The 12,896-nt window shown below is 33.1% G+C and overlaps 1 protein-coding gene and 1 long non-coding RNA gene across 3 annotated transcripts; both read right to left on the bottom strand.

The window, feature by feature from the left end:
- Nucleotides 1-746: 746 nt before the first annotated feature.
- On the bottom strand, nucleotides 747-1,367 carry LOC149214488 (uncharacterized). Its single transcript, XM_089389409.1, has one exon. It carries the CDS (start codon nucleotides 1,365-1,367, stop codon nucleotides 747-749), a length of 621 nt encoding a protein of 206 aa, XP_089245535.1.
- An 8,753-nt stretch (nucleotides 1,368-10,120) lies between these two features.
- LOC149214487 (uncharacterized) lies at nucleotides 10,121-11,183 on the bottom strand. Of its 2 annotated transcripts, none has more exons than XR_016250391.1 (4): nucleotides 10,921-11,183; nucleotides 10,741-10,821; nucleotides 10,612-10,646; nucleotides 10,121-10,430 (listed from the first exon to the last, which is right to left on the bottom strand). It is a non-coding gene; the product is annotated as an uncharacterized LOC149214487 (long non-coding RNA). The 2 variants fall into 2 exon arrangements; XR_016250392.1 differs by having other exon boundaries at nucleotides 10,121-10,520; nucleotides 10,921-10,936.
- Nucleotides 11,184-12,896: the final 1,713 nt, after the last annotated feature.

Raw genomic sequence — 12,896 nt, 5'->3', positions numbered from 1 at the left:
TGGCCTTTTTGATGGTCTCCAACATAGGAGCACAAATTCCGCTGAAATTTTTAATAAACTTCCTGTAAAAACTCGCTAATCCGTGGAAACTACGTACCTCAAACAAATTCTTCGGTGACGGCCAATTTATGATTGCTGTCACTTTCTCCGGATCCATCTTTAATTCGTTCTCCGCTATCACAAATCCCAGATAAATTAACTCTTTCTGCAAAAACGTACATTTCTTCAAATTGATCAATAACTTGTTCTGTTGTAGCTTCTCCAACACTTTACGCACATGCCGGAAGTGTTCTTCTCGTGTCTTACTAAAAATAAGTATGTCGTCCAAATAAACAATTACAAACTTCCCAATATATTCCTTTAGCATCTCATTCATGAGTCTCATGAAGGTGTTGGGCGCATTGCTCAACCCGAACGGCATGACCAGCCATTCATATAAGCCCTCATTGGTTTTAAAAGCTGTCTTCCACTCATCTCCCTCACGTATCCGAATCTGGTGATATCCGCTCTTTAAATCTATCTTAGAAAAGTAAGCTGCCCCACTCAGACAGTCCATCATATCATCCATACGCGGTAACGGAAACCTGTACCGTATGGTGATTTTATTGATGGCCCTGGAATCAGTGCACATCCGCCATTCTCCTCCCTTTTTGGGGGCGAGAACTGTTGGTACAGCACATGGGCTCAAACTCTCCCTGATCAATCCTTTGTCCAATAGCTCCTGCACCTGTTTTCTGATTTCTTCATTATCCTTGGGGCTCATTCGATAAGCTGGCTCCTGGTATGAAATCAATATGGTGACTAATGCTCCGCTTGGGAGGTAACTTATCCGGCAAGTCGTCCACTACTATATCTGTAAACTCTTCCAACATCTGTTGTATTTCTATAGGCAAATCTGTGATTTCTGTGTGCAACAAAACTGTCCTTGTCTTTCTGACTACAGCATAATTCATCTCGTTGTTTTCAACCTGCTTTAAAAATTGTTTTCCGCTCATAAGCAACGCCTTAGGTTCATTTACTTCAGCTGCCTCTTTCTCTTCCCTGATAGGCACAAGGGTATGCCTAACCCCATCTTTTTCGAACTTATAACAGTTCAACACCCCATCATGTGTCACTTTTCTGTCATATTGCCAAGGTCTGCCCAACAAGATGTGGCATACGTCCATTGGCATAATGTCGCAAATAATTTTGTCCTTATAACGTCCTATCTGAAATTCCACTTCACTCTGCTCATCCACCAGCAACTGGTGTCCCTTCTGTAGCCATGAAACTCGATATGGACTGGGGTGTTTCAGACGCTTCAGTCCTAACTGCTCCACCATCTCGACTGACACCAAATTGTCAGTACTCCCGCTGTCAATTATCATTTTACAGCACTTACCTTGCGATTTACAAACTGTCCTGAACAGAGCTTTCCGTTGCGTCTGCTCAATACTCTCATCAACTGGCTTCAACAACACCTTATGCAGCACTAAAGCTTCTCCTGTCTCTGGGGCATTTTCTGCCTCTTGAGGAGGTGTTGCTTCCTCCGGTTGCACCACATATGCGCCTCGCTGTCCAGTTGAATCTGTTTGTGGGCACTCAAAAGAGCGGTGCCCCCATTTGTGGCATCGGTAGCACTGGTAACCAGCTCCCCTTCCACGGCCATTTCCTCTACCGCGCTGAAATGATCTGCCACCTCTCGTTCCATCTCCTTTTTCTACTGTTCCCGAAGTTCTCGAACTGCTGGCTTCCTCACTGTTGCTGGCAGTTCGGCCCCTGCCATAGGACTGGCCTCTTCCTCTGTTAGACCCTCATCCTCTCCGGGCATTCTATCCTCGGTTAAGTTTTTCCTCTGCTTTGACCGCGCTCTGGTATGCCTCCTTCGTATTGTTGGGAGACAAAATGCTTATTTCATCCAAAATCTCCATCCTCAGCCCATTTACATATCTGGCTGTCCTTTCTGTTGTATCCTCTGTGTATCCTGCTCGCAAATTTACTCGATAAAATTCCTCCGTATACTCTTTCACTGTCAGACCCCTCTGTCTCAAATTCTGAACCTGCCTATGTAACGCAATTTGGTAATCTCTTGGCAGAAATCTGCCCTTCAATTTAGCTACCATCCTCGTCCAAGTCTTTATCGGAGGTTTGTTCAATCTCTTCCTCTCATTCTGGACACTGTCCCACCACAGGGTTGCGTGTCCTTTCAGCTTTGTTGCTGCAAATTTGACCCTACGGTCTTCACTAATTTCCTCGCATTCAAAGTACTTGTCCATCTCGCTAATCCAATCTAATACAACATCAATCGATAAACTGCCATCGTAGGTTGGTAATTCTGGTTTTGGTTTGCTATTTGACAATAATACAGACTTCAATAACTTCACTTCTGGTGAATCACCTTCAGCCCCATCTGCCGCTACTTCCACTTCTTCTTCACTCACATCACCTAACTCTGGATCTCTCCTCCTGCCTGCCTCTACTGCTTCCAATCGGGCAGTAAGAACTCTGAGTTCTTCTCTTAATGCCTCATCTGCCATTCTACGGGCACCTCTGCCTGGTCCTCATCGACCTATATCCATTTCTCCCAAATCTCTTCAACTCAAACTGCTCTGATACCACTCTGATGGGACCCAGCCCACTTGGCGTAGCTTTTGCGCTTTATATGATATTTGGTTTGTTGACGTGGCGGTGAACTGTTGTCTTTCCCGCGGCTCTGTAGTTGTGGTAGCTGTGCATTGAATGCAAACGTAAATGTGACAGTACCCTGCCTTGGTAAACTATACAACCCTAATCTTCACGCGCCTTCTCGACTCTTCTCTGTTTATCGTTCTGTTGGCTCCGAGGGTTTGCGAGCTCTGCGTATGAAAAACAAATGATGGGTGCGCTGTGCTATGGTTCCTTCGGCTTTGTAATGCAATTTTAGGGCAGTTTACGGTGTTTGAGCTGGTTCTGGTTGTTGGTAATGTTTTCTGGGCTCCTTCGCCTTCTGGTAACGCCGCCTTGTCTGTGGCTGCAAGCACAGGAATATCCGGGAAGCGACTTTAGTTTTTGATACAGGTAAAATGTTTCTCCATGCTTCAATTTTTACTTGCTCCTCGTTCTGGGTCTAACCCCAAATTGTTCCTCCTCTCTTCAGTTGCTCTGTGGCGTACTCTGCTTCAAAAATATGGCTTCTCCTCTCGCGTTCTCCAGGTAAGGGTTTTCTTTCTTTTTTTTTCGTTATCAGTCTTTATGTTGATTTTAGAGGGTTTCGTCCCTCTGAGCTTTTTTGTGGCTCGAACTCATTCACGCCTGGTTCTTGCAGGGCCTCTCAGGCGACCTGGACGGCGCAAGCCCCTATGTTCAACGACATTTGGTTGCGTATCTTTTGGTAGGCCTGCAACTTGTTCTGTTCTGTTGAATATGGGTCACTGTTCGAAGGACGACCCATCCAATAGTTGATTGTCTGGTCACTGTGTGGTCCTCTGTTTGCCATTGTCGTTCTGAGTTGAGTCCTATGTGTGGAAATGTGGCTTCAACGTAACCCTGTTACAAATCTGTTTCAAACCCTAACCTAGGGTTTTATGCTTGACCTGTATAATTGTAATTTCTGGTTGAATTTTCACTCGCCGTGACTATGTTGGTCTCTGTATATGTGAGGGAACTCGACCCTATCGATTCTAGCTATGAATTGCTACTCTGGACAATGTAAATGAAATTCGTTTTTAATGAAAGAAAGTTATGGTGATTGATACCTGTGATGTCTTCGCTTGTCTTTCGGTTACGTTGCTGGGCATTCAATTTGTTTGCTTGTCTTTCATTTAGTGGCTGTGCGTTGAACGTATTCGCTCATCCGTAATTGTATTGTTGTGCGCTTGTATGTAAGCGTGACTGCTTGTCTTGTGGCCTGGAATTTATTTAAGATTCTCTCTGCTTGTCTACAATTTAACTGTAACTCATACTTGTACAATAGCCATGACAGTGTGCTTAGTTTATAATAATGCAAAGGTCTGTTAAATGATGAAAAACATAGGAATGAGAGATCAACAAATAATTTAGAAAGTAATTTTGATGGACAGTACTTTTCTGGTTTTGAATGCTTGACAATTCTATTAGTAAATTTACTCAACTTATTCTCTTCTGAACTGACCCCCCTTTTTCCAGTACATGTATTTTTGGCTTTATAGCCTCTGTCTTCAGTTAAGGCTTACAATTTGTCTTTTTCTGTTACAAAGACAGTTACATAACTTCCGTTTCTATCCGTAACTATAATCATTTTGACATTCCTCGCTTGTGAACCTGGTTGGAGTCCTTTCTGCCTCGTCACTGTGAGCTGGATGCTCCTACATCATTTTTCCTGTTTATTACACAAAAAATTTAGATTTTAATGTCATTGTTAAAACAAGTATGGAATTTTGACCCAAGGAAAAAAGTGTTCATGCAACATTAATGTTTTTCATTTTCGGGGTTTTTTTTCATGTTTATTGCACAAAAAAATTAGTTTTTAATGTTGTTGCTAATTTTTTTTTTGGAATTTTATGCATTAGAAAAAAATAGAATTATATAGCATCAACATTTTTAGCTTTCTTGGTATTTTTTCATGTTTTTTTTTTTTTTTTTTTTTGCCTAAAAATAAGGTTTTTTGGACTAGAATTCTAGTTTTGAAGTTACAGTTGTGGTTAAGTCAGTAACTTTGTTAGAAACAATAAAATTCATTTTACATTTGTATCAAAAATATAAATCCTTGTTCTCATAAACTCAACAACGGAATAGAATCAAAGGTGTATGGTGGCATATAAATTGTGTTCCTTCACCACAAATTTTAAAATGAGCTTTCATTGACTACGAGTATCCAACGCTATTATAGTCACAAATTCCCTTGTGTGGATCGTAATGGAGAATTATTTTGTTTACAAGGATGCATAGATGTAATCGAAGAAATGACTTCTATCACAATATCGGGTATTGATTTCTCCTCTCCTTTCTTTATCATAGATGACTGACACGTATCTAGATGTAATCTCCAAAATTCATCTATGTTTTTGCAATAGCTGTAAAACGTTAGATTCTTCTTCTTGAATGTGCTCTACCCTTCCTTCATTAGGCAACTTGGAGTTTGTCTGCTATTGTGCAGTTTTGTTCAATGGCTTGTTTCTTGTTCCATTTTTTGCAACAATTCTATTCTCAGGAATGAGGTTGACATCAACAACATTACTAGGATTACTCCAACTATTCTTTAGCCTATGTTAGCTTAACCTTTTTGCATGTGTCTTAAGGAGTGTAGATGTCATGAGATTTGCATGTGCAGCGTGTTGTGGTACTTTGCATGTTGCAATGAAGAATGGAGAATAGTGCTGATAATATTGAGAACTTTAACTATTGAGAGATTGATTTAATTTTATACTACTATCCTCATAGTGATTATGAAGTAGACGAGGAAGGCACGCCAATTTATATCGAGAGATGTAATGAGATAGAGCACAACTCTTTTTGCTTGGGCTATCACTGACAATAAAGATGACATCTCACCATAACCAATAATAAAGATAACAAAATATAAAAAATAATAATAATAAAGACAATAACATATAAAAATGAATTCATAAGGGGTATTATTGATGAAGTATTATGTAAATTACTATAATATTCAAATTTTTTTAAAAAGGAAATATATCATTTTCATTTTTTTTTAGTAAACATTAATGGGGATTTGAATCTTGAATTTCACAATTTACATTATAATTTATAAAATGAAAATCAGCAATTGAGTTGCCTCTAATGAATTTAAAAGCATATAAAATTTAAATAAAAAAAACAATTTTAGCTCTCATAGATAAAATAATAAAAAGTTGTTGTGGGCTTAAAAAACATATAAAATTAAATAAAAAACAATTTCGGCTCTAATATAGATGAAGTAATTAAAAGTTTAAAAGAATATGATATTTTCACTTTCGAGTGTATGGAAGATGTATATTTATTATACTTGAAATATTTCAATACAAAACTTACTAAATTATTTGGATATACATTTTAACTAAATTATTTCAATGACAATTTTATAACTTTTATATTTTCACATTTGAATGTATGGAAGATATGTATATTTATTTCAATACAAAACTTAAATAAACTATCTGAATATCCATGGTAATTAATTTATTTCAATATTAACTTTATATAGATTGAGGAAGTTTAATATTTATTTCAATATCAACTTTATATAAATTGAGGAAGATTAATAATAATAATGTTGACGATAATAAAATATTTTAAAATTCAAAGAGAAAAAATAATATATTAAATATTGATCATAATAAAATATTTTAAACTCCAAACAATGAAATAATTTATCTCAATATCACTTTCATATAGAGAGAAAATTATTTTAATGTTCACTATAATAAAATATTTCAAAAAAGAAATCATTTACCATTAACATTTTAAAAAATCAAAAAAATAAAATAAATTATAAAGTTAATGTAAATTAGTATTATTATTGTGCCTCCCACTTTATTCCACGGATGTTGGAGTGTCTATCATATAAATATGTGTAAACATTTAAATATCACCTAAACAAAGATATGTTGTGGTATCAATAAAATAAACCATTAGATCATAAATATTACCTTCTTTAATTAGAGATGCCGAATGTGCATAAGCATGAATCATTTGAAAATATTGCAATCCCAACAAATTTCAATACATTCCTACAACATGCACCATTAATGCCTTCTTTGATCACAGATACCGAATGTGCATGAATCATTTGGAAATATTGCAATCCCAACAAATTTCAATACAGTGTACATTGGAAAATTGAATTTCAATTGCATGGAATAGAATTTCACACACTGAAACTACTTTGGAAATCAAATCATTCATGCTCCAACTATCTGATGCCCAGCTCAATGCGGCATTGATGATCCAAGTGGGCACATTGGCACGGCTCACTAAATCGTCTAGATGTCACCGTGATCTTAAATTTAATATGAGTCGATTGAAATGTGAGGCCGAAATGAATGAAATGACTCGTCTCCTTGTTCTCCGCTTAATATATCTTAATATCATATTCATATTCCATTGATTTCAAATCATCATGTAATTATCTTTGTTATTAGATCTCCATCATCAATCTTTAGCTCTCCCGGTTCTATATGAACTCTTTGGTTAGTTAAGAGTTAGTTAAGAGTCTGGTGAGCTTAAGTCGATTGCAGATTTTCGGAATATTCTGGGATCCGACGGACATGGCCGCGGTCAAAAAATTGACCGCGCCTATGTCCGTCAGATCCCAAAATATTCCGGACATCTGCAATCGACTTAAGGATGGCTGTTAAGAGTCAGCCACTATGTTGAGATTACTTTTAACATGATAAAATTCAATAAGTCAAATTCTTCTACAACTAACTTGAAAGGGAGAGTAGAGAACGGAGTATCTACTCATTGTTTTTTTTGACATTTGATTATTTGTTGGATTATAATTTTAGAGTCTCTTACAATTATTAATTGATAGTCATTCCAAATTCTGCTATAGCTCTAGATATTCAGCGAAATTATTTATTGAAGATCTTAATCCTCAAACATATTGAATCTCTCTTTCTTCATCAAAACAAAATATAAACCCTCCCCACTCTTGCCTAGCCAATATATATTATATTTTTAATAATAATAATTATAAAATTATAATCAAACTAAATTAAATTAACATATTCCAAATTGAAAATTATAAAATTTTAATTAAAATAAAATATTATTTTTTTAATTTTCATATTTTTATTAAAAATTGTCACTAAATTAATTGGTCTAGGTGAGAATTAGTTTAGTTTAAGATCGGCTAATAATATTTACATAACTTCATATCAAACTTATAAATCTCAGTGCTTTGTTTCTCCAAATTTCCAAAAAAATATATTATTTTACCTCAATAATCTTGGCTCGATAGTTTTCATGAACATAAATATTATATGAATTAATTAATTAATTAATTTTATATATGTGTATGTGTTTTCTCAACATAAATCTAATTTTAAATTGTTTTTAATATATTGTTTTTTTCAAGTTTTCAATTTTGTTGGTGAGATATTTTATGTTTTTCTTCTATTTTTATTTTTATTTTTGATTTGGTTATTTATTTATTTTTTTCCTTCTATTTTTATTTTTATTTTTGATTTGGTTTTATTTTTGATTTGGTTTTTTATTTATTTATTAAAAAAAACTTTTTAGGAGTTATTTTTTTATTATTTTTAAAAATATTTTATGTTTGAAATTTTTTCAATAATTTTATTATTCTTATTATGGTTTTTTTTGCTTCCTTGTATTTTTTAAACTTATCTTTATGGTTAATTTTTTGGTTTTTTTTCAAATTTTTTGTTTTTTCGTTTTAAATTTATTGTTTTATTTATTTCTTTTCTTTCCTTTTTATTTTGTTTACAAGAGCGGTGTTGATGCATGATTAGTAAATCGATATAACTATGCGTTAATTTGTTAGTTGATTTTGAAGTTTTCATTACAATGGATGAAGTGTGTCCCAATTGTGTGTTAGTTTCATGGTTGATTTTAAGTTTCCATTGCAATTGGTCAAGTTCGGACCTACTATGTGTCAACTTGATGTTTAATTTTTAAGTTTTCATTGATGTGTAAGTTGTCTTAGGCTAAAATTTTAAAGAGCTAAAAAAAACTCTTGGTATAATCACTCTTTGATTTAGGTATTAATTTTTTATGACAAGTTTTCATTGATGTGTCAAGTTGTCTTAGGTTAAGATTTTTAAAGAGCTAAAACAAACTCTTGGTATAATCACTCTTTGATTTAGTTATTCATTTTTTATGACTATGCGTCAACCTCATGTTTAATTTTTAAGTTTTAATTGATGTGTCAAGTTGTCTTAAGCTAAGATTTTTAAAGAGCTAAAAAAAACTCTTGGTATAATCACTCTTTGATTTAGGTATTCATTTTTTTATGTTTTTTATGATGATATTTGGTTTTAACTTAATGGCTGAAATTTTTCAAACTTTTAAGGTTTTTTTGGAGATCTGATATCGTATTTTTAACATCATGATTAAAAAAGTCAAAATTTTAAGATTTTTTGGAGTCATGATATTTTTCTTTAATGCTATGGTTGAAAACAGTTGGAATTTTTAGGTTATTTGGAGTCGTGATAATTTATCTTTAAAGCTATGGTTGAAAATCTTTGGAATTTTTAGGTTATTTGGAGTCGTGATATTTTTCTTTAATGCTATGGTGGAAAACCGTTGGAATTTTTAGGTTATTTGAAGTCATGATATTTTTCTTTAATGCTATGGTTGAAAACCGTTGGAATTTTTAGGTTACTTGAAGTCGTGATATTTTATCTTTAATGTTATGGTCGAAAACTATTGGAATATAAAGGTTTTTTGGATTCATAATATTTTATTTTTAATGTCATTGTTAAAAAATGTTGGAATTTCAACAACAACAAAAAGGTTGATGTGACATTAACACTCTACCATTTCAAGGTGTTTTTTCGTGTTTATTGCACAAAAATTTTAGATTTTAATGTCATTGTTAAAAAAAATATGGAATTTTGACCCAGGGAAAAAAAATGTTCATGCAACATTAATGTTTTTCATTTTTAGGTGTTTTTTCATGTTTATTGCACAGAAAATTTAGTTTTTAAAAAAATTTAGTTTTTAATGTTGTTGCTAATTTTTTTTTGAAATTTTATGCTTGAGAAAAAATAGAGTTGATGTAGCATCAACACTTTTCGCTTTCATAATGTTTCTTCATGTTTTTTTCCCTAAAAATAGGGGTTTTTTTGGACTAGAGTTCTCGTTTTGAGGTTACAGTTGCTGTTAAATCAATAACTTTGCTAAAGATAGTAAATTTCATTTTACATTTGTATCAAAAATATAGATCCTTGTTCTCGTAGAATCAACAACAGAGTAGAGTCTAGGGACAACCATACACCATAATCATGTAGATATCAACATATTTGCAAATCAATAATTATAGAACCGTATCATCAAAAAAAGATCAGTAATTGTATTAATGATTCGAAACGGTAAAAACCTTTCGGAAATCAACAAAATTATATATGAATATACAGTATCATAATCGAGTCTTTATACTGAAACACTTTACTATAACGGAGTGCAGGACCTATGGAAATCATCTAGTAAAGACCAAAACCAGAACAAAAGAATAAACCCTCAATTGCTTATGAAACCCTCATGTGCATATAAACCCTCGTTTACATAACAAAACCCTCGATTGTTGTAAGAAATAACGGTCCCATGGCATTTTACTATAATTTACTAAAACTAAAGATGGAACAGACCTTCAAACTGAAGAAAAAAAACCGACTTGATAGTCAACAAATACACAGTCCTTCCAGAAAAATTTAAAGGCCAGACTCTAGCCCTAAACCCCTGCCATACGATTTATCGTAGGCATCAACCTTAACAAGCAAATTGAACAAGCTACAGTGAACAAATCCAACCTGTGCAAAGCATTGCATAGTATTAGCTCTCAGGATCTGAGGGGGCACCAAACCAATCCCACATGAACCCAGGTAGGAGCATCAAGTTACCTGCATAAAACCCAAAACCCTTATATCAGAGCCACATATCGCTTAGTATAAAAGACATTGCAAAATAAAGTAATCATTGGCACAATATTACCTGGCCTCTGAAGGTTCCTACCAGGTGTAGTCCATCTGTTTAACAGAATATGAATGATGTTATCGATATGTATAAATCATGAAAACAAATTTGATAACTGGAAGATGCCCGTTGGAGTAAAAATCTCACCTCCCGGAGCTCGCCCTCGTTTATCCTCCACTGTTGATGAACTGAGCAGTATGGTGATGCCCCTCGGATGGGGAGGTTTGCCTGTCAGACCACCACCAAACCAGAGGGAGTAAAATTCGCAGAGGAAACTGGGTTTTAGACTCCGAAAAAAATTGTATAGAAACAATTGTGTACCATTACCTCGCCGAGAAGGACTTCCAGCAAAACCCATGTTGCTTGAGCAGCAGCTTGCAGAACCGAGAAAGGATCGGGCAACTAAACCTGCTACAAAGCGACCACACCAGCACAGCCCATCGAACGCAAATGCCTCCCCATCCGGTCGAAGGCGGGAGAAGTATAGTTGGACCCAACCCAAATCCGCACCACCGTTGGATTACTCCCTGGTAGATCAACGGAGGTGAGCAGATACAGATGTCAAGCTGAGGTCTAGGCGTGGAACGAGGAGGTGATAGCAGATAGCCACATATGGCACCGCGTGGAGGAGCATACCCTGCGCATTTACACCATGGTCATATGACAGGTCCCCAAACGTGAGTGACGCCATGTGCCTCTTTAATGTGGCACCAAGGCCTTAATATAAATTGTACATATGTGTTTAATATGACATAAACTCAATCAAATCCATTGAATGTGTGGCATCGTAAATATTATATGGTTTAATATAAAAAATGGTAAGTGGGACTATGTGACAAATAATTTATTTCTTTTACCATGTATTTTCTAAGGTTTAAGTTGTTACACATCGTGGTTGGGAAACAGAAGGTTCATCCATTTAATAAAACCTTAATGGAACACCGGGTCAATATATTATTATTTTATTAATTACACACATATATACATATATAAGTTTCAACATTTAATGTGTGAGTAATAATAAAAATATTCATATAGTAGGTGGAGCTCAAATTTCTCTATCAATTTAATAATTATTAATAATTAAATTAAAATTTTGTGATTCTAAAATAAACATGCCTATCAATATAATGAATTCAACTTCAACTATATTACTTAAAATATGTATTAAAAAACTTTTTTATATTTTTATATTAAAGGTATACCATAAAAAGTTTTAATTACATAAAATGAGTTATATATATATATAGATATATATATATTCTTTTCTTTTCATATCATTAATGCTTATGATTTATAGTATTAGATAATTTTATTCAAATTTGTGATAGTTTAATTTCTCCAAAAATAGTTTTCATTCTCAATATCTTTTTATAAAATTTGAACTTAAAATTGAGTAAAAACTAAACCTCATTCAAATCAATTAGACTACATAAATATATAAAATTTTGTTTTTTCTTTTTTTTATTATATATATATATATATATATATATATATATATATATATATGCCATAAAAATATAATAATGTATATCAAAATTATTGAAAAATAATAATAAATAATAAATTTAATATATATTTATAAAGTATAAATAATAAGTTTAAATTTAATATAATATTAAAAATAAAATAAAATTATTTTGAGTTTATAGAAATATTTTCGGAAAAATCACATCAGAGGATTTTTGTCGACACATTTCGAACCAACAAGTGTGGTTCATCGTCAAGACAAGTTGAAAAAACTAGATCATGGCTACATGTTAAATAGGGATGGCAGATCTTCCAACAGTTAGGTTTGACTGGAAAAACGGCTAAATTAGATTTGACTGGACAAAGGCTATAATTGATTAAGAAATGGCTAGATTTAATTGGTTAAATTATTTAACTGTAATAATATTATCAATGTATTCATGTATAATATTAATATTTTATAATGTCATTTAATACTTTTTTGGTTGTTGTTGAGTTTTATAAAATTTGAATCATATGTTATATATTAATAGTATGGATTTGATATTATCCTTAAAAAATATAATAATACTAAATATTATTAAATTATTAATATAATATTATAATAATAGTAATATTTTTATCATTAATGGTTTTGGGAAACTTCTTAATATAAATTTATTAGTTAAGCCATCTAAAGAGAACTAAAACTTACTACCTAAATCTAAATATTAATCTTAAAATGGGTAATATTAACAAGGGCAATCTTAATTATAATAATATTATCAATGTATTAGTGTATAATATTAATATTTTATAATGTCATTTAATACTTTTTGGTTGTTATTGAGTTT

The sequence above is a fragment of the Pinus tabuliformis genome, chromosome 1_1 (genome assembly GCF_031772625.1).
Source record: "Pinus tabuliformis cultivar Carrire ecotype Pingquan chromosome 1_1, CPIR1, whole genome shotgun sequence".
Taxonomy (NCBI): Eukaryota; Viridiplantae; Streptophyta; class Pinopsida; order Pinales; family Pinaceae; genus Pinus; species Pinus tabuliformis.
The sequence above is the reverse complement of the archived record's forward strand: the minus strand, read 5'-3'. Positions and strand labels throughout refer to the sequence as shown.

Excerpts from the sequence above, each read along its gene's own strand:
- LOC149214488 (XM_089389409.1), bottom strand. The coding sequence starts at position 1,367 with ATGATAATTGACAGCGGGAGTACTGACAATTTGGTGTCAGTCGAGATG.